This window comes from Myotis nattereri (genome assembly GCF_964212035.1).
Source record: "Myotis nattereri genome assembly, chromosome: 6".
NCBI classification, from domain to species: Eukaryota; Metazoa; Chordata; class Mammalia; order Chiroptera; family Vespertilionidae; genus Myotis; species Myotis nattereri.
In genome coordinates this window covers 63,753,008-63,775,760 of record NC_138081.1, presented here as the reverse complement: position 1 = coordinate 63,775,760, position 22,753 = coordinate 63,753,008, and the positions used below count along the sequence as shown (strand labels likewise).

The 22,753-nt window shown below is 39.7% G+C and overlaps 1 protein-coding gene across 1 annotated transcript in view; it reads right to left on the bottom strand.

Moving 5' to 3' along the window:
- RPF2 (ribosome production factor 2 homolog) overlaps positions 1–22,123 on the bottom strand; it is a 36,842-nt gene extending 14,719 nt beyond the window's left edge. Inside the window, exons 1-7 of the mRNA XM_081094237.1 lie at positions 22,030–22,123; positions 19,698–19,830; positions 16,863–16,900; positions 12,800–12,839; positions 9,747–9,828; positions 8,584–8,660; positions 819–918 (exon numbers count right to left, since the gene is read on the bottom strand). Of these exons, the coding sequence (XP_080950363.1) occupies positions 819–918; positions 8,584–8,660; positions 9,747–9,828; positions 12,800–12,839; positions 16,863–16,900; positions 19,698–19,830; positions 22,030–22,052 (493 nt within the window). The 5' untranslated portion in view covers positions 22,053–22,123. The remainder of the gene's footprint in view (positions 1–818; positions 919–8,583; positions 8,661–9,746; positions 9,829–12,799; positions 12,840–16,862; positions 16,901–19,697; positions 19,831–22,029) is intronic.
- Between the last annotated feature and the right edge of the window lie 630 nt (positions 22,124–22,753).

The window sequence follows — 22,753 nt, the reverse complement described above, 5'->3', positions numbered from 1 at the left end:
ATGTCAATCCTAGATGATGACAATAACTGTGTATTAGATTTTAAGTAGGCAACTTGTGAACATATAGGAAATAATGTAGTTATCACATAAATAATTAGGAACTAGCATATTTCACTAAGAATAAGTCATCTATAAAACAGTCTTATAAGGTTATTGTGAGAATGAAGCACTATATAAAAAGTACCTAGTATATGCTTGGTGTTTATGATAATGATCATGAAATAAAAGGAGCTGGGAGGCCACTGAAGATTTCCTGGGAAAGAACTGAGATTTGCAAGAATAGAAGAAAACAGATAAATAAGAATGGAATCAGAAAAAACAATAGGAATATGTATAACATATTCTCAATAAACCACTTTTAATGGAAAAGGAAGAAAGAAAATTGGGGGAGACCAAGAAAGCAAGTTATAGTATGAAAAGCCTTGTATATCAGATTAAGAAAAACTAATAGAGGTTTTGAATGGAAGTGAATGATGTATAACCATCTTGAAAACTTTTCAATTTTCACCAAAATTGAATTTGATGCCGATAATGACAGGAGATGGGTGTGGGTATTTTATAAAGTGTAAAATGCTATATAAATAGGTTGATACCAAAGTTACTATAGTATCAAGAAAATAATTATGCTCAATAGAATATAACATCCCTTTAACTCTCCCTGGTAGTGGGGAATAGAGAAAATAATGAAAAGGGAAAAGAGAAAGGAGATTTTTTTAAAAAAGCTGTATACCTAGAGTTAAGTGGTAAAGTGCCACCAATGGCAGTCTTATAATACCTACCTGAGCTACCCTGCAGATAATAAATATTAAAACACTTACCAATAAGAAGACTTTTTAGCCTTCTGTAGTCTTCTGTTACATCAAAATCATTACCAGCAAATATTAACATGGGTTTTGTTCCCTCAGGACATTTACTATTCTATGAAACGAAAAAATGTAATTATATAATTATCAAGTCTAAATTGTTTATATGCTGATTTTAAAGTAACTGATACTTAATATGTAATGAATTCATGCTTAGATTTTCTAAACTGTCCTAAAACTGTCCATGCATGCTGATTTTAGACTTAAAACCAGAGTTGGGGTTTTTAAACTTACAGATTTTTATATTAAAAGTAATTTTTCATTCCACTCTCTCACACTGACAAATTAATACGTGGTCAAAGAATGATATAAGCTACTTGTTAACATTATTCTATGCAAGAATAAAATAAAAAGCTAAACTTACTAAAAACAAAAACATAGCCCTCTAATAGCCAGATTCAAAATAAATTTCTTTGAATTATTTGTCCTGCTGTGCCTTTCCTACTGTATCACATAAACAGTGTTTTTAAATGAAAGTTCAATTAAACTACCAACTAAACATTTACATGGAAACCAATAATTGTATACAAGCTATAGAAAGTATGTGCTAATCCTTACTCAGCAGGGTTCAAGCTCTTACTAGAAAAATTATTTTGTCCAGTTCTGGATTTTTTTTTATGTGATGTAAGTAATAAGAGGATTTACATTTAAAAGCCACCAAAGTGAAAGAAAATCAAATAGAAAAAAATTCTTTAAATGAAAGATTAATTTATAGAGGACGGTAAACGGTTATTGGTCTGAGCTTCCCACTGATTCTAATACCACTGCTCTGACATTAATCAAGATTATCCAAATTTAAGAGTCTCATGTTCTACCGACAGAGCTAGCCGGGCACTTGCAGGATTATCCAAATTTAGCAGGAAAAAAACAAACAAACCACAAAACAAAATAGGACAAAAAAAACAAACATCCTCTGTTGTAGGATTAGAAGTCACCTGCTGCTTCCCTGTTCGCCATGACCATTATAGTTGGCATTCTCTGCTTTCAAATCCTGAGACTTAACTGTCTATACTTCGGAAATGTGCCTAAGCCAGTGATGGCGAACCTTTTGAGCTCGGCGTGTCAGCATTTTCAAAAACCCTAACTTAACTCTGGTGCCGTGTCACATATAGAAATTTTTTGATATTTGCAACCATAGTAAAACAAAGACTTATATTTTTGATATTTATTTTATATATTTAAATGCCATTTAACAAAGAAAAATTAACCCAAAAAATGAGTTCGCGTATCACCTCCGACATGTGTGTCATAGGTTCGCCATCACTGGCCTAAGCTGTCTGTCTGATCCAGGGCCTAAATGGACTTTCTAGATCCAGTGACTCCGCTGTGCTCCATCTGTCCTACCTGATGCTCCTACTGCTACCGCTAGGTCCACGGGGGCTATTAAGTACTAAGAAAAAGTGAGGCAACCCAAGTACAACTTTGACTTTCAAACCATTCTGACCACAGTACATAGTGAAAAAAAATATTATTTTAAGCCATGACCCAGTATACACATCATAAAAATATAACTAAACAAGTTATGTGAAACAGTACTTATGTAGATCACTGATATTTTTCACAATGTGAAAACCCTGAACTAGAAGAAACTACAACAAAAGAATTTTATTCTAATAGCCTGAAAGGTACTAAAATTCTAAATAATATATAAATTCTATAACATAGTATACTAAAAATACTGTAATTATTAAGTCCTTGAATAACCTTTTAAATTAAGTGTTTTTAAACAAAGAAAAAAATAGAAAAATAATTCTTATAAATTACACACAAACTTTTCAAGTAAAATATCCCGGGAAATTGTGATATATTCATACTACCTAATATAAAATCAACTAGCCTTAAATTTTAATCATCTCACTCATTAAGGTTTATTTTATGCAGAAAAACCACCCCTAGCAGTTTGGCCATCTTAGAAAACAGGCGCCTAGAATAATCACTCTGTTTCCTGGTAGAGTCTAATCCAGGGGTCCTCAAACTGCGGCCCGCCGAAAACATTTATCCGGCCTGCCAGGTGTTTTTGCTGCCGCTGTATGCATAGGAATTTGTTCATAGCTTTTTTTAAAACTATAGTCTGGCCGTCCAACGGTCTGAGGGACAGTGAACTGGCCCCGTTTAAAAAGTTTGAGGACCTGCCGAAACCGGTTTGGCTCAGTGGATAGAGCGTCGGCCTGCGGACTCAAGGGTCCCAGGTTCGATTCCGGTCAAGGGCATGTACCTGGGTTGCGGGCATATCCCCAGTGGGTGATGTGCAGGAGGCAGCTGATCGATGTTTCTCTCTCATCGATGTGTCTAACTCTCTATCTCTCTCCCTTCCTCTCTGCAAAAAATCAATAAAATATATTTTAAAAAAAAAAAGTTTGAGGACCCCTGGTCTAATCTAATGTTCCTTAAAAAAAAAAAAGAGTTAACAGAGGAATGAGGCTTGGCAATAAAAGTAGGCAAGTGAGAAAAGAAATATCTGGTGAAGATGCCTTAAAAATGAGGAGTCAAAGTAAAGAAAAAATAAATATAGAGACAAGGTAGAACAAAGCATGCAATCCAAAATAGACTAAAAATATAAGCTTGTAACCAAATGATGGGGTAAAAAGTGAAGGGCTGACTAACCGTCTGTGCAGGATTGCCAATGTAAGCATATACTCAGCAATTAATGAATTTTCTAATTATTGATATGCTCCATGAGTAAAAATTTAGTGTTCAGTTTAAATGGTTCTTGTTAAGAAAGACACCTGAGCTCTGGCTCAGTGGTTAGAGCATGGGCCCACAGTCTTAAGGGTCAGGGGCCTGATTCCCAGTCAAAGGGTGCGGGAGACCAATTCCAGCATGACAGCAAGGGCTGCCATCTGGGAATGGCTGAAGGCATTTTCCCAAACCTAAAAAGGGATGATTGCTTGGCTGCCAAACAGCTAAAAGGCATCTTAATCTACATGTTATTGCCTCCTACTGGTCAAACACCTGAACAGCCGTTTCCCCATTCTGACAATGGGCTCTGTAAGAAACCCTGACCCTTTGATGTGTATACCTCTGCCTCACCTCAGGACAAGTTGTGTTAATAAAAAGCATGGGGTCCTGGGATGAGGGGACCTAGAGACCTTAGATCTTAGAACTTAATATTTTTATTGATTTCAGAAAGGAAGGGAGAGGAAGAGAGAGATAGAAACATCAATGATGAGACAATCACTGATCGGCTGCCTCCTGCAAGGCCCCTACTTGGGATTGTGCCCCTGACTGGAATCGAACCCGGGACCTTTCAGTCCACAGGCTGACACTCTACTGAACTTAGCTTCTTTAGCTAAGCTCCTCTGACCCCCAAATGCCTTTCAAAATTATGCTTTGTCTCTGGACTCCTATTTAATCTACGCACAGCCTTCTCCAGATTCCTGAACCTTCTAGATCGGCCGTGGGCAAACTACGGCCCACGGGCTGGATCCGAACCATTTGAAATGAATAAAACTAAAAAAAAAAAAAAAAAAAAGACCGTACCCTTTTATGTAATGATGTTTACTTTCAATTTATATTAGTTCACACAAACACTCCATCCATGCTTTTGTTCCGGCCCTCCGGTCCAGTTTAAGAACCCATTGTGGCCCTCGAGTCAAAAAGTTTGCCCACCCCTGTTCTAGATGCTGGGACAAGAACCCCAGCAAAAGGGGGCCTTGGTTGCAAGTCTGACCCCCGACCCCAGTCAAGGCATACGCGGGAGGCAACCAGTCAATGTGTCTCCCTCACATTGATATCTCTCTCTCTCTTTCCCCCTACCTCCCTTCCTCCTTTCTTCTCTCTCTCTAAAAACCAATGAAAAAATATCCTCGGATGAGAATTTTTTTAAAAAAGGAGACCCAAAGCCCTGGCTTGTATGGCTCAGTGGATAGAGAGTTGGCCTGTGGACCGAGGGGTCCTAGGTTCCATTCCCGGACAGGGCACATGCCTGGTTTGCGACTTGATCCAAAGTGTGGAGCGTGCAGGAGGCAGCCAATCCATGATTCTCTCTCATCATTGATGTTTCTATCTCTCCCTTTCCCTTCCTCTCTGAAATCAATAAAATTATATTTAAAAAGAGAGAGAGAGAGAGACCTGAAAAACAAGTTGTGGTCCAGTTTACAAGCTGCACAGTGGATAGAGGTAGTTCTCTGCTTTGGAAGTGAAGTGGAAAGAGTAGAGGAGTTGGCATGCATGCAATAGCCAATGCTCAAGCCCACTAACTGGTGACCAAGCCAGCAAGCTAGGAGCAGTGGCAAAGGTAAAATGGGGACATGCTGCTCATCTCCAGGGATATGTGCATATCCCCAAAAAGACACTGTAAAAAGCGATGGTTTCCACCATAATAAAGCATCACTGTTTACACACTTTCCAAAATGCCTTCCAATACGTCATTTTCAATGATAAGCATTTTCACATATATTCTCTCATTTGGTGTTATTATACCTATTTAATAGTTGATTGCAACTGAGGGTCAGGGAAGTAACTGACTATAGCAGGTCACAAATCATCTAAACAGCTATGACAGGCCTCAAAGCCAAGTGTTCTGCCTCTAAATCCAATCTCAGGCCACTGTTCTGCACTGTACCTGAAGACACTGGTGTAGCTAAGGGGGGATCTGGTAAGAGCCTTTTCTCAAACTCACAGGAAACCTGGAAGGCATGTCCTCTTTTTAGAGGAGGTTGGGGAGAGTATTCATTATATATATGCTATAATTCTCTCAATATACCACGACCATCAAAGACACAAAAACTGGGAGAACCAAGATGGCGGCATAGGTTAACGCCGGAGTTTGCTGCTTTGAACAACTACTTCAAAAGTGAAACCAAAAAACGGAGGGGACATCACCCAGAACCACAGGAACGCTGGCTGAGTGGAAGTCCTACAACTAGGAGGAAAGAGAAACGCATACGGACACTCAGAGGAGGCGCAGTGCTGAAGTCAAATTCTGAGGTGCGGAGTGCGTGGAGCGGGCTGGCGGCGGAGGGTGCGGTTGGCGTTTTCAATAGGGAGGGAGTCGCAGACTCTGAGCTCCAGATACAGGCGAGTCTTTAGGGACCCAGACTCAAACGGGAGAAGCGGGACTGTCTGGCTTCGGTCAGAGCGAGTGCAGCTTTCTCTCCGAGGTTTGCAGCGGGTGCTGGGACTCAGAGGCAGAGCCCCTGGGGACAGGACTGAGAGCGGCCATAACTGCTCTCTCCGGCCCACCCTGTTGATCCTGTGCGACCCGCCCCGCCCAAGCCCTGCACAGAGGCATTTGCTGGATAGCCTCAGGCAAACGCCAGATTAGCACCTCCCTAGAGGACAGAAGTTCTCTCACTGCAGACACAGCTGATTCTCACAGCCACTTGGCCTGGAGGTCAAACCTTCCCTGGTATTAACTACAAGACTGCACACAAAGACCACTAGGGGGTGCACCAAGGAAGCATAACAAAATGCGGAGACAAAGAAACAGGACAAAATTGTCAATGGAAGATATAGAGTTCAGAACCACACTTTTAAGGTCTCTCAAGAACTGTTTAGAAGCCGCCGATAAACTTAATGAGATCTACAAGAAAACTAATGAGACCCTCGATGTTATATTGGGGAACCAACTAGAAATTAAGCATACACTGACTGAAATATTGGGGAACCAACTAGAAATTAAGCATACACTGACTGAAATAAAGAATATTATACAGACTCCCGACAGCAGACCAGAGGAGCGCAAGAATCAAGTCAATGATTTGAAATGCGAGGAAGCAAAAAACACCCAACCGGAAAAGCAAAATGAAAAAAGAATCCAAAAATGCGAGGATAGTGTAAGGAGCCTCTGGGACAGCTTCAAGCGTACCAACATCAGAATTATAGGGGTGCCAGAAGATGAGAGAGAGCAAGATATTGAAAACCTATTTGAAGAAATAATGACAGAAAACTTCCCCCACCTGGTGAAAGAAATGGACTTACAGGTCCAAGAAGCGCGGAGAACCCCAAACAAAAGGAATCCAAAGAGGACCACACCAAGACACATCATCATTAAAATGCCAAGAGCAAAAGATAAAGAGAGAATCTTAAAAGCAGCAAGAGAAAGAAACTCAGTTACCTACAAGGGAATACCCATACGACTGTCAGCTGATTTCTCAACAGAAACTTTGCAGGCCAGAAGGGAGTGGCAAGAAATATTCAAAGTGATGAATACCAAGAACCTACAACCAAGATTACTTTATCCAGCAAAGCTATCATTCAGAATTGAAGGTCAGATAAAGAGCTTCACAGATAAGGAAAAGCTAAAGGAGTTCATCACCACCAAACCAGGATTATATGAAATGCTGAAAGGTATCCTTTAAGAAGAGGAAGAGGAAGAAAAAGGCAAAGATACAAATTATGAACAACAAATATGCATCTATCAACAAGCGAATCTAAGAATCAAGTGAATAAATAATCTGATGAACAGAATGAACTGGTGATTATAATAGAATCAGGGACATAGAAAGGGAATGGACTGACTATTCTTGGGGGGGGGGGGCGGGAAGGGGTGTGGGAGATGCGGGAAGAGACTGGACAAAAATCGTGCACCTATGGATGAGGACAGTGGGTGGGGAGTGAGGGCGGAGGGTGGGGCGGGAACTGGGAGGAGGGGAGTTATGGTGGGGAAAAAAGAGGAACAAATGTAATAATCTGAACAATAAAGATTTAATTAAAAGAAAAAAAAAAAAAAGACACAAAAACTGAGAATAGCCCTGACTGGTTTGGCTCAGTGGATAGAGCATCGGCCTGCGGACTCAAGGGTCCCAGGTTCGATTCCTGACAAGGGCATGTACCTTGGTTGCGGGCATATACCCAGTAGGGGGTGTGCAGGAGGCAGCTGATCAATGTTTCCCTCTCATCGATGTTTCTAATTCTCTATCCCTCTCCCTTCCTCTCTGTAAAAAATCAATAAAATATATTTAAAAGCACACACACAAAAGAATACTAAGAATAATTTATAACTTCCAATTACACACTTCAATATCCTTTCTTCCAAAGTCCTTGAGTCCTAACTGGTTATACCATTTACTATATATCTGACTCTAAGTCACCAACGGAATTCCTCTCAGCTTCAATCTCTAAATCTCTACAATAAGGAAAATAATCTCAGCCTTTCATAGGGTAGCTATGAGGTCTAAGTAAATCATGTATTTGATGGAATAGATTAAACCAAGAAACAGAGTTCTGAGGGAATAGAAGCCCAATTTGGACCCAGGAGCTGAATTAGGACAGTTCTCTTGCCTCTCTAAGACTACTTACTATTTTCTGTTTTTTAATCCCATTCAAATAAAAGAGACACAAAAATGCAAGTCCTTAAGGGGAGGACTTAACTAGCAACTTGTTAGCTAGGAGCCAAAATACTGTAGGATCAGTTAAAGCTTCCTAGGTTTGGAACAGGGCTCACTCTGGAAATTCTAGTATTTCTGTAGTTCTATAAAATAGATGCTGTGATAATGCAGAGAGGAGATAGCATTTAAACCATGGGCCTAGACAAGAGTTAGTAACCACTCTGAAGGCTAATTACTAGGAGACCTACCTGTGTTATATACTATAAACATATTACACTGTTTAAAATAAAGGTAAAATGAAATTGTACTTTTATCTCAGACCACACTAGTATAAAAACAAAGTTCTTTCTTACTTAAGTTACCAAACTATTATCAACTCTTCACCACCGATGTCACTACTGCCCAAGAGAAACATTACAAAATGTTTCTTATTTTTATCAGTATCTTACCTTAATATCTTTTAGAGAGACAAACTTCTCAATACCTAATTCAATCATATCTAGCACATGGTAGTCATACATACGACCTAGAAGGAAAACACATTTTTTTGAGCATTTATTTTTCCCGAAAAGCTTATCTTCAATGTTCAAAACATCCCAATAGCTGCCTCTTTTCTTTCTTCTAATATCCTTCAAACATGTCCCCTCTTTGAATTTTCAAGGCTACCTAGGATAGATGGTTGCAATCTTGGTTCTGGAAGGGATCTTTTACAGAAGAGTAAATAAAGACCCACAGAGGGTTATTTTGCCTAAGCCACTGGGCATGTCAGACCAAGTCTCAAAACAGCCAGGCCAAAAAAGAAACCAAAAGCCAAAACCGGTTTGGCTCGGTGGATAGGGCGTCAGCCTGCGGACTGAAAGGTCGCAGGTTCGATTCCGGTCAAGGGCATGTACCTTGGTTGTGGGCACATCCCCAGTGGGAGATGTGCAGGAGGCAGCTGATCGATGTTTCTCTCTCATCGATGTTTCTAACTCTCTATCTCTCTCCCTTCCTCTCTGTAGAAAATCAATAAAATATATTAAAAAAAAAAAAAAAACAGAAACCAAAAAACCGACCAGGCAAGGGTTTGTTTTTGTCCATTAAACAGATATTTATTAAGAAAGAATTAATCTATGCAGCTAAGAATACTACTTTCTTTTTATTTTTTTCTAACTCTAATACTGACTGAGGATATATATGTTTTATATTAGAAAAATATAAAATATCTACAACTTGAGGTAGGGTAATATTTATATGCCCATTCTTTCTTTACCTGAAGACTGGCAGACAAAACATTTTTATTCAAAATCACATGGGAAAAATACTAGTGTAGAGCTTACTAGTTACTCCTGAATCCTAAACATCAGGGGTCCTCAAACTTTTTAAACAGGGGGCCGGCCAGTTCACTGTCCCTCAGACCGTTGGAGGGCCGGACTATAGTTTAAAAAAAAACTATGAACAAATTCCTATGCACACAGTGGCGGCAAAAACACCCGGCGGGCCGGATAAATGTTTTCAGCGGGCCACATGTAGCCCGCGGGCCGCAGTTTGAGGACCCCTGCTCAACATCATCAATTAACTGTCACAGAAGTGACACTATAAATAAAAATACTAAAAGGTAAATGATACTTACCTATTACTAGATTATTTGGCCGCTTCTTATTATGGGAGCCAAACATAAATAAAGAACAATCTGACTTCTTTGAAAAAAATTCCTATAAAACCAAAGAAATCCCATTTAATCAATGAAGAAGAAACTTAAGAATTATACCTCTGAACTAAAAAAAAATATATTATCAGTTTGCTTTTTTCAGTAGAAGTTAATGGAGATTTAATGAACTATGTGGGAATAAAAAAATGAAGAGGGCTTTATTTCTACCTTTAATTTCAAATTTTCTGATTTGGGGCTTGTAGGGGAAAGATATAAGTTCAAAACTAAAAATATATAAAAACTATTAGGTTAATAAATAGAGACCATATACATTTTTAGCTATGCAGTTATTTTGAAATAGCACACCAAGTTTTCATTTGCTGAAGAAATGCTTTTACTCATAGGACATTACTACTATCATAAATCAGTATGGTGTTTTTAGGTATTTATAGCTGGACTCATGAGCTTACAATGTATATATCTACTTTTCATTACAAACTTCATCCACACCGGAATCTTGCCCTAGATTCTCCACGCCACCCCAGCTGGGACTAGTTCCCTTTTGTGTACTCGGGAAGGCCTGACTGACAAACCTATGTTGCTCCCGCCAGTAAGAAATAGCTCTCCCGCCGAAACCGGTTTGGCTCAGTGGATAGAGCGTCGGCCTGCGGACTGAGGGGTCCCAGGTTCGATTCCGGTCAAGGGCATGTACCTGGGTTGCGGGCACATCCCCAGTGGGAGTTGTGCAGGAGGTGGCTGATCGATGTTTCTCTCCCATCGATGTGTCTAACTCTCTATCTCTCTCCCTTCCTCTCTGTAAAAAAATCAATAAAATATATTAAAAAAATTAAAAAAAAAAAAAAGAAAAGAAATAGCTCTCCCATTTGGCTCTCCAAAGTACTGACTTCCATTACAGATTTGAGAGTGGAAACAATTATCCAAGACAGCTCCTTTTATACTGACTGATACACATGCTCACTACATTCCACATAGTTTGACTGATTACTGAGATGCCCAATCTCAGCACAAAAATTAGATTCACTGTGCTCTAGTATAGTTGGAAAACGTTCTTAAATTAATGACAAAACATTAAAGAACAGATGAAACAATCAAAATCCTTAATGTTTCTTTTTTTTAAGTATAAAGGGCTTTTATTATTTGTAACATAGGCACAATTATTTAAAGTTAATATATTTTTATTTAAGGAATTTCACATGTTCTAGTCCTTCTACTGCCTTAGTTCCTCCTGAGTCTGAATCTTAATCCCCTTTTTGTACAATCCAGTTGTCGTTTCAGTCAGTCCACAATCCTTTCAGTTAAGCTTCTCTGATCTACACTTGAATATGGACATACTGTACAAGCTCTCTACCTGTAATCATTGGGAACCAATTTCTTCAAGCAATTTACTTAAGGGTCATGGTTAGGGTCTGAGTAGATGGATCTGCCTGGTTTTTTCATTTCAGACACCCTCTAAACATTAAGTTCAAATCATCTTCACTCCTAAGCTATCACTCCCTAGAATAGTACAGATCTTCAGGATATACAAAATACCTAAGATTAAGAAAATTAGATTACTAGGTATTTCACAGTTTTAGCAGCTGACTTGTAATTCCTTTCCACAGATCTAACACACAGTTCTGTGAATAAAGGAAGCAACATATTTGAGGTGTTTCCAACGATTTCGTTCAACGAGTTCAACGATTTCGTTCAACGATTTCAACGATTTCAACTTTTACTGGTTACAAGACTCCCTAAGATGTGGGCCCCTACTTTCGTTATCATTCATTCCAGTGTTTATTGCCTATCCACTCCCCATGTGGAGGATGGAGTCAGAAAGTCCAGAAATTCTAGCTCTGCCATTTTCAGTGGGATCTGGTCACCTTTCTGAGAATTACTCTTATCATGTATATATCAGGGACAGTAATGCCTCATGCAAAAATCTGCAAGGACTACATGATTTGTCAGATGTGAAAGAACCTTATACTATGTCTGGCACAAAGTAGGTGTTCAAAAATGTTTTTTTAAAGACCCAGTCGAGCCCTGACTGGTTTGGCTCAGTGGATAGAGCATCGGCCTGCGGACCAAAGGGTCCCAGGCTCCATTCCAGTCAAGGGCATGTACCTTGGTTGCGGGCATGTCCCCAGTGGGGGATGTGCAGGAGGCAGCTGATCGATGTTTCTCTCATCCATGTTTCTAACTATCTCTCTTCCTTCCTCTCTGTAAAAAAGCAATAAAATATATTTTAAAAAAAAGACCAAGTCGATAAAAATGCTTTCTTAAATTAGTTTTTAATATTCTTATGTTATGACTAACACCGCAAGCTTTCCATAATTACCTTTACATACATATAATACCACTATTATTCTTCTCCATAAAACCCACTTTTTGTTAAAATTCTAGAGCAGGGGTCCTCAAACTACAGCCCGCGGGCCACATGCAAATACAAATATTGTATTTGTTCCCGTTTTGTTTTTTTACTTCAAAATAAGATATGTGCAGTGTGCATAGGAATTTGTTCATAGTTTTTTTTTTTTAAACTATAGTCTGGCCCTCCAACGGTCTGAGGGACAATGAACTGGCCCCCTGTTTAAAAAGTTTGAGGACCCCTGTTCTAAAGCAAGGGTTGTCAAATTATGTGCAAAAGGCCAGATAGTGAATATTTAAGGATCTTTATAGCAATTAACTCAAGTAGAGTTCCTTGTTCTAAAAACATCCAGTCAGATTTTAAAAAAATCAAACTTGCTTTATAACAACAGACTCATAACAAGCTTCTTTTGACAATCCATGAATTAGGCACTTAAAATGCAATTACATTTTTTTAAATTCTATCAACAGACTTGCAAGAAGTTAATATGTACTAGGTATAGTGAAATGTAATATCTATAGACATATTCTGAGTATAGTGGTGTTATTTCCCCTCCATTTACATCAAAATTCTCTCATATAGGATGATTTCTAATTTTTAAAAATCATCTATGAGTACTAAATTAGTCTGAGTAATCACAGCATCTCTTAAATCAGATTTTCATACTTACCAAGGATGTCTGATCCTCAAATGGTCTCGTAATATTTTTCCTACAAATATTTTTTAAAAGGTGAGACTAATTTTAATAATCTTAATAAGTAATTTGCCATGATAATTAACATATAAACAAATGTAATTTTATATTCAGATGATCAAAAAAAGAAGCTAGATAGATATTCATTCATTCAAATGTTTATTTCGTATCTATTATGTACCAGGCACTGTTCTAGGAGCTAGAGATCCTACAATACCATGTCAAACAAGAGCCTTGGTTTTTCTGGATCTTACATTTTAGTGGAAATTTTCAATTTCAAAAAATAATTCAAAAATAACTGACAAAAATAAAATATGGTATTGTGTCAGTGTGAAAAGTGGAAAATTACTATTTGAGCTGAGACCTGAAAAATGAGGAGTTAGCCATAGAAAAGTTTTCAGGTTAAGAATACTGCAGGAGCATGGCTGATGTGGCTCAGTGGTTGAGCATCAACCTAGGAATCAGGTCAAGTTTTGATTCTCAGTCAGGAAACATGCCTGGGTTGTGGGCTTGATCCCCTGTTGGGGGTGTGCAGGAGTAGCGGATCAATGATTCTCTCTCATCATTGATGTTTCTAACTCTCTCTCCCTCTCCCTTCCTCTCTGAAATTAATTTTTTAAAAAAAAGAATGCTGCAGAAAGAGGGAATAGAATAAGCAAAGACTCTGAGATGAAAACAAGCTTAGACTACTCAAGAAACAGAAAGAAGAGTCACTGGAGCTTAAAGAGCAAAGGGATAAAGGTGGCTAAAGATGTACACACAGCCTGACAGTGTGGCTCAGTGGTTGAATGTCGACCCTTGAACCCGGAGGTCACAGGTTCAATTCAAGGTCAGGGCACATGCCAGGGTTTCAGGCTAAAACCCCAGTAGGGGGCATACAGGAGGCAGCTGATAGATGTTTCCCTCTCTCTCTAAAAATCAATACAAATATATTTTTAAAGAGAAAGAGAAAGAAGCACAGTGAAGGACACAGAAATACTACAATTTTTGCAACTTTTCTGTAAGTCTGTAATTATTTCAAAATAATATACATGCTACCATTACAATGATGTAAGAACATTAAATACAAATGAAGACAGAATGGAAAGAAATAAATTTAAAAATACAAATAGCTATATGTAAGGAACTATAGTGGTTTTTTTTTTTTAATTTTCTAAATCTTTCATAAAGTGGTTGCTTGTTACTTTCATACCAGAGTAATGTAATATAATGGACATGCTCCCAGGAACAAACTGGTATTACAACTAAAATATAGAAAAACTTCCTGAACAATCAACAGAAAACTCGCAGGAGAGAATCCTGACACCCAAGGACCGAAAGCGGAGATCACACAGAGACTGGCAGGAGGGATGGAGGCCCGAAAGGGCTGGCTGGGCACCCACAGACAGCAACCCAAGTCCGGGGGAGATAGCTCAGCTGTGGGGGGGGGGTGCCACTGAGAACTCTGGGATCTGAACCTGAAGCTGGGCTCCCCAGCAGAAAGCACCAAAACTGAGGAGGGTACCCACAAAACATCTGGCTGTGAAAAGCAGTAGGATGCTGTCTGCCAGGGAGTAACAGCTGAAAACTCAGGCACCCTCTTAAAGGGCCAATGCACAAAATTCCCCGTGGAGCCACCCACCTTGTACTCCAGCAAAGGGAGGGAGAAGTGGACTGGAGCTGTGAGAGCAGAAGCCAGGATTGGGGATTTAGGGGTTAGAGCTCAGAAGGCAGATACCCCAAGTTTCCTGGGCTGAGTCATTCCCTCACACAGCAGAGGACATCTATCCTACAGACATTTGCCTTGCCTGGACAGCTGACACACCCTATTGGAAAACACCTTGCCCTAAGGCCACTTAAGAGATTAAAAATAACAATTAGACTCCAGGCAAAAGCAACTGCTCCACCCTGTTGAAAAAAACTCCAGCCATATCTGAGGACAATTGCCTGGGGGGCAATTCACATAGGAATCCTATCAGTCTGTAGGCAGAGGTGATCTCTGGAGGCTCTGAATCTATGCCTGATCTAATTAGTCAGAAACAACCTTTAACTTTGTCCTGCATTAGAGATTGAGCAGTGTAGAGGATCTACCCGATAGAGTCACAAAACCAAACAGAAAGCCAAAATAAGGAGACAAAGAAACAACCCCAAAATGAAAGAACTAGAGAATTCTCCAGAAGAAGAGATAAATGAAGCAGAGATAAGAAATTTATCTGAAACAGAGTTCAGAGTAATGATGGTAAGCATTGTCAACAGCATGAAAAAGATATAGTAACTATGACAAAAGAACAGTCTGAGATAAAGAATGACATAACACAAATAAAGAACACGGATGTGAGGGCGATCTGGCTGCGACATCTGTCACCCCATTGATCGCCAGGGTTGATTCGGCTGATCTGGCTGGCTAGGTGGGTGTCGCCCTCCTCCCTCACCGATCCATGTGCGTCCCTCCCGAAGCTGCGCGCTCGCGCTCAGTCGAAGAGGACGACCTCCCCCCCACCCCCCCCAGAAGAGGACCGGTCTTTGGTCAAGGGTATACGAGTAGCTGCGCGCCCCTGCTAGAACCTCCACACAAATAAAGAACACAATAAAGGAATACACAGCAGATTAGGGGAAGCTGAGTACTGAATCAGTGAATTAGAAGACAGTTGAAAATATCACTCAATCAGAAAACTAAAAAGAAAAAACAATTAAAAAAAAAACAGGAGGACAGCTTAAGGGAGCCATGGGACAATGTGACACAACAATATTAGAATAGCAGGTGTGTCAGAAGAGACAGAAAGGGAGAAAGGCATAGAGAAGGTGTTAGAAGAAATAATGGCAGAAAACTTCCCTAACCTGGTAAAGGAAAAAGTCACACAAGTTCAGGAGGCACAGAGAAGCCCAAACAAGAAGAACCCAAACAGGCCCTACCCAGACACATCATAATTAAAATGCCAAAGACAAAGAGAGAATCTTAAAGGCAGCAAAAGAAAAGAAAACTGTTACCTACAAAGGAGCTCTCATAAGGCTGACTCCTGATTTCTCATCAGAAACTCTACAGGCCAGAAGGGAATGGCTTGAAGTACTCAAGGTAATGGAAAGAAAGGATCTGAGACAAGATTACTATATCCAGCAAGGCTATCATTCAAAATAGACGGTCAAATAAAGAGCTTCCCAGACAAAGAAAGGCTAAAGGAGTTCATCACCATCAAGCCAGCATTATAAGAAATGTTAAAGGGATTGTGGTAATGAAAAGAAGAAAATGAGAGAAACCTAGCCATACAGAATTAAAATGGCAATAAATAAGTACCTATCAATTATAACCCTAAATATAAATGGACTAAATACTCCAATTAAAAGGCATAGGGTAGCTGAATGGATACAAAAACATGACCCAACTATATGCTGTCTACAAGAGACCCACCTCAAAACAAAAGACACACACAGGTTGAGAGTGAAGGGACAGAGTAATATAATACAGGTAGTCCTCGGTTTATGTCAGACTTGAAGTACGTTGTTCCGCGGTTACATTGCCATCTCCCATTTATTTGTAAAAAAAAAAAAAAAAAAAAAGTTCCATCATTTCAACGTATGTACATATGTGCTTTATGTTTTTTATAATTTATTTACCACAAGTAAAGGTCAGGAATTGTTATCTTTCTTTTAAATTTTTTTTACTGTTTCACTTCATTATTGCTGTGGATGTGCTCCATGTGAGTGAGGTAGGTGCTTATGTAGGTGGGTTCTAACTTACAGTGAAAATATGTTGTGCCATAGGAACAAATCTGTGATGTAACCCGAGGACCTACTGTATAAAGTAAAAGAAATCATGACTACCGTAGCTGGTTTGGCTCAGTGGATAGAGCATTGGCCTGCAGAATGAAAGGTCCCAGGTTCAATTCTGGTAAAGGGCACTTGCCTGAGTTGCAGGCTCAATCCCCAGTAGGAGACATGCAGGAGGCAACCCATCAATGAATCTCTCTCATCATTGATGTTTCTATCTCTCTCTTCCTTGCCCTTCCTCTCTGAAATCAATAAAAATATTTTTTTTTAAAAAAAGAAGGAAATTATGACTTACTTTTTATACAGGACGCCATATGGTTTTTTCAATGCATACTGTAAAAAAACAATAATTTAAGGATTTCAAAACAAAACACATTCTTTCTATAGAGCAAAGGTAAAAATAAAGCATTAAAACAGTTATTATACAGGATTATTCTAGTCCCTAAACCCTATTCTGATGTCTTCTGCTTGGCTACCTTTTGATCATTTATAACAACTTGCAACATAAGCTTAATCTAATTTAGACTGAACCATCCCAATTACAATTTTCTATGCCCTTTCAATAGTCTACCCAACTTAAATGGCTCTCTTCATTTCTTTAAATTCTACTATGTTCTTTCCAGGCAAATAATTTGAGAGTAGAAAGAAGAGAAAACAAAAATAAATAAATAAATCCTATCAGGAAATATTAATAAAATTGAAATAATGTCTGGAGATAAGAGAACTGAGAAAGTCATCATGATGACAATCAGAATACTAGCCAGTTAAAACATAGCCCTTTAAAAAGTTCCCATTAAAAAGGAAAAAAAAAAAGTTCCTATTGTCCCTAGCTGGTTTGGTTCAGTGGTTAGAATGTCAGCCCTCAGACTAAAGGGTCACTGGTTCAATTCCAGTCGGGGACATGTACCTCAGTTGCAAATGCTAACTGGAGACAACCAGTTAATGTGTCTATCTCACTTTGATGTTTCTTTCTCTCTGTCTCTCCCTCTCCCTTCTACTCTCTCTAAAAATTAATGGGGAAAAATATCTGCAAGTGAGGATTAACAAAAAACAACAACAAAACATGAAAAGTTCCTGTTACTTAACTCTCCTTTTTTTCCTACTTTTCACCCATTCACTAATAGTCATTTATTACCTACATGGTCAGTACTGCTCTACCACAGGGAATAACAAAGATCTAAGGCATTACCTTGCATTACAGGAAAGGGTAAATGAAGGAAAACAATAAAAAATAAGGTGAACTGATCATTCATTAACTATTAGAGCTGGCAAACAAAAGAGATTCACCAGCAAAATTTATTTGTAAGCACTAACACTTATAATTCTTGACCACTTTTCCCTGCCTTGGTGAAACAGACATTACTACCCATTCTTAACAACTCAAGAGTTATGAGTATGAGTGTTAACTATTGTAATAATCTGTAATATTGTGCTGTTCTTAGAGAATACTTAAATATTAGGTTATTGTGTTGAAAGGATTTGGGGAGGACAGGAGCAGTATCCCATTAACACAATGACATTCAGATACCTGAATTGAGCATTGTTTTTAACAAGCACAGGGAGTTTAGTCAAGTTTAAGATCTATTCAATTATTTACTTGGTTTAATGCAAAGAATCTATCTGTTGTACTCAAGGCCTAAATATTCAACTACCTACTATACATCCCTAGAGACTATGCCTTTTATTCACTGTTAAACATTTATTGAGTATTTATTGAGCACCTACTATGTGCCTAAACACTGGGCTATAGAGGTACATAAAGCTTTTAACTTCTCTACTTAAATTATATGTCCTAAACTGAACTTACCATTTTCTCTCCCACCCCCAAAACATGCTCCACGTGATACATTCTTTAATTGGCATTATTGCTCATCAGACATCCAAGCCAGAAACCTGGTAAGTCTTACTTCTTACTCATACCCAAAATCTTCTACTCTCAGCATCTATTCTCTCTGATCATCTCTCATTTGCATTGCCACCACAGGATTCCAGAAGCTCTTTACTTGCTGACAGCAAAGACTTCAATAGTTTCTAACATTTGCTTCAACCCTCTCTAGTCAGGTTGATTAAAAGAATCATCTCTCTCTTAAAATCTTTCAATGGTTCCACTGAGCTTTCAGAATAAAGCTCAAACTCCATGTTATTATTTTATCCTGCCTATTCTTCTAGTTTCCTCCAGTGGTCAGCAAACTGCGGCTCGCGAGCCACATGCGGCTCTTTGGCTCCTTGAGTGTGGCTCTCCCACAAAATACCGGCTCTTCCACAAAATACAGACTTCAGCACATGGGCCACGAAGTTTCAATCGCACTGTAGGTGCGCACCCGCATGTGGTATTTTGTGGAAGAGCCACACTCAAGGGGCCAAAGAGCCGCATGTGGCTTGCAAGCCGCGGTTTGCCGACCACAGACTAGCCCACTCTTCTTTTGCCATCCCAATTATTTGCAGTTCCCCAATTAATCATGTTCCTTCACACTTCTTTGAACAAGCTTTTTCTCAGCCTTGGAAGCCATTCTCCTGCCTCCCATATCTTGCTCCAACTCTGCTTCCCATCCCACCCTGTGCATGCCCCTAGCACATCACTCAATTCACAGTGCTATAATTTTTCACTTGTCTGTCTCCCACTAAGCTCACTGAAGGGAGCTTAGTGTTTTATCTAACTATTAGAGGCCCGATGCACGAAATTCATGCAAGAGGCTTAGCCCTTGCAGCCGTAGCGGCTGCCTTGGCCCTCACAGCCCCAGCTTCATCCAGAAGGTCATTCAGCTGTCCGGTCTAATTAGCAATTATGCTTTTATTATTATAGATTAATCCCCAGCACCTAACATGGTAACTGGTGTTGGTGAAGGAATATATTTCACTTTACAAATTAGATACAGTATGTTCCTTAAATGTGAGTAAACCAAATTTTAGTAATTGAAACCAGTTGCTTTAAGGAAAACCAGTAGTCAGTGCTTTGGCAAGGCAAATAACCTCCAATTTGAGCTTTTCTCTAATGTTAATCATTCTTAAAGCTAACTTATCCATGTATTTATTTGGACCCTTCGCTGTGTGGGCTGACTTTGACACTCTACCTACTGAGACATACCAGCCAGGGCTCAAAACTATTTTAAATATAAGTATATATACGTACCACATCCCTTAGTACTTGTGTGACTGCTGAATTTGCATTTCCCCCTTTAATAAGCATGGCATTTTTAATATTTTCACTGAGTTTTGGTTCTCTCTTCTCAAGGAATCTCTTGGCCCTTTTCGTTTTGGGCTTTCTGTTCAGAAAAAAATCACAATTTATAACAACTTAAAACATTTCCCATTATAAATCTGTAACTTGACTAACGTGGAAAATCTTAAAAATCAAAAGAAACATTACATGACATTTATCAGTTAGGATTCCACCATTAAACAAAATCTCACTTTTTAGGGAAATAATTAGTTAAAAATATTCATTTATTAATGTTAAGTAAGTTAAATTTATTCGGTTTTGTTTTTTAAAAAAATTAAGTAACTATTGTTGAAAGTATTACTTATGTCCTTTCCCCCATTGACCCCTTCTAGCCCGCCTCCACCTTTTGCTTTTTTAAAGGCATTCATTTTAATATTTCCAGCATTCTTTTATTACTACTTCTATCAAACCTTTTTTTATTAATGGGAAAAAAGGGGCTCAAGTGAATACTGTTGCTATTTTTATTCCATTATTTTTTCTTCAATATTAAAACAGTCAAACTATACTTTGCAACCTAACACAAAGAATTGCACACCAACTGCTGGTCAATCTGTGGGCTGTTACTAAATATAAGGAGGCTAATTATTGCTTATCTTTCCTCTAGGTTCAAGACCACAATGCCTGCCAGGAAGTATACACTAACCCACTTCAACTTCACTACTGAAAATGTCACACATTATTGTCACCAAGGGGAATAATGATTAACACTTTTATAGAGTCACTCTATTAAGGCTTATCTTCACCAAGACGCTATGAGACAAGTACAATTATAATCTTCAATTTATAAATGAGGCAAGTTAGCCAGGGAGGTAGTCTGCTCAGGGTCACACAGCTTACAAGTAGGCAAAATGAGTTAGATTTTTAAAACTCATCTAGACCAATCACCCTGCAGAATAGGAAGGGAAAACAAATCCATTATTCTGATTTTATATGACATAAGTAGAATGTTTTTAGGAGTTTCTGTTCAGAAAAGGGGCTTTTCCTCTGCTTCCACTACAGTGAGATCTTGCTTTCCCAACAGTTCTCTGCCATCTACTGAAAGAATTCCTCCTCTGACCTTCCCTCCTTCTTTCAGGCCCATGGACTCTTCAGGAAGGAGGAACACACTTTAGTTCACCATGCATATTTTAAAAATTCTCCTCCAGCTAAATGTCAAGCACGTATAAGCTTCTAATTTTTTACTGGTTGATAACGACATACACAATATTTATTAAATCAAATCAAGAGATATTTGGTGTGTTTACATAGCAATATAAATGCTATATGCTCTACATTCGATGTGGACTGTTACTTCTCACTAACCAGCAATGAACGTAAGCAACACCTAATATGTTTTATTTGCTATTTGTCCCCCAATCAGACTGTAAACTAGTCTTACTCATCTCTGCTGTCCCCAAATCTAGAGGTATATGCATTTCAGACAGCAGTTCTCAACCTGTGGGTCGCGACCCCTTTGGCGGTCGAATGACCCTTTCACAGGGGTCGCCTAAGACCATCCTGCATATCAGATATTTACATTACGATTCATAACAGTAGCAACATTACAGTTATGAAGTAGCAAGGAAAATAATTTTATGGTTGGGTCACAATTTTATGAGGAACTGTCTTTAAAGGGCCAGAAGGTTGAGAACCACTGGACTAAAAGAAGATTTTGTTTACATGTTAACCCAGGTAAACTGAAAAAACCACAGCAAATAATAGCAGCAGGGCTATGGAAGAGACCAACAAATACTGTTCCAATGGGTCTAAGACAGACATCACTCAAAGATAACTCAGAGAGTGTACAAGGGTGGGAGGGCAAGAAACCGCTAAGGAGCACCTTTCCGTGCTGTAGCAAAGGCTTTACACACATTCCCGCAAATAATCCTCACAGTTCTACGAGGGACGACTACGAACCCTATTTTAGAAAGTGGGACTTAGGGAAATTAAGTGGCTTCCGTGGGCGCGCCCGGTCTGTCACGCAGATGTGTCAGACTCGGAGGCCGGCGACCCCCCTTCTCCACTCGCCCGCACTGCGGAAACCCGAGCCTTGTGACCCGCCAGGATGAAAAGCCGCAATGCCTCCGCGGCGGCTGCCCGCTCCCCGCCGGGCACTACCCGGGAGACCCGACTAGTGGGCGGACCGGCCTCCGCGGGCAGCGGTGTGAACATGCAGAGGGGTACCAGAAGCGGGGCGCAGTAGCCACAGCACCCCACCCGCCGCTACCCGGCGCTCCCCGCAGCAGAGAGTCGGCGAACTTACACAACCCGATCCAGAGCGTCCATCCCTACCGCACCCGGACCTGCGCGAAGACACGTGCACCGTGTGATTGCTCCAGAGCAGGTCGGTACCCGGAAGAGGCGGGACCGGACCTTGCAGTGACGTCACTTCCCGCGGCCGCCGCGCTGTGGACGCCGGGAGGCGCTGGCGGGCTTTGCGGGTGGAATCGCGTGGTTTCCTTGGTTGAGAGGTTTTGCGACGCTTCTGCCCCGGAATTTGAAGCTCTAAGTAACAGATGTGAGAGAGCAATATCGATGTGAGAGGGCACAGGCGTCTAGCAGCTTCACGTACACACCTGTGTGTCTATCCTGAGTCACATTTTCGGGGAGCAGGTGTTACTCTTCTAGGAATCCCCCAGGATGGTAAGCAGGTTGATAGGTACTCAGGTGGTCACTACGAATATCAATGTGAAATGTGCGCTAGTTACTCCACTGTGAGATCAGTGAGACAAGTGTATAACTACCTGGCACATAAAAGGTGTGCATAAAATCATACTGCTGATTATGATTTTTTCCCAATTTTTGAATTGCCATATGCGTAACGTACCATTAAATTTGCCCCTGTAAAGTGGTAAATTCAGTGGTTTTTAGTATATTCACAAGGATGTGCAACCATCACCACTAACTCCAGAATGTGTTCTCCCCAAAAGGAAACACCCACCTTTGTAAACCAGCAGCACTCTCCCTTTTCCCCTCCTGCCATTCTC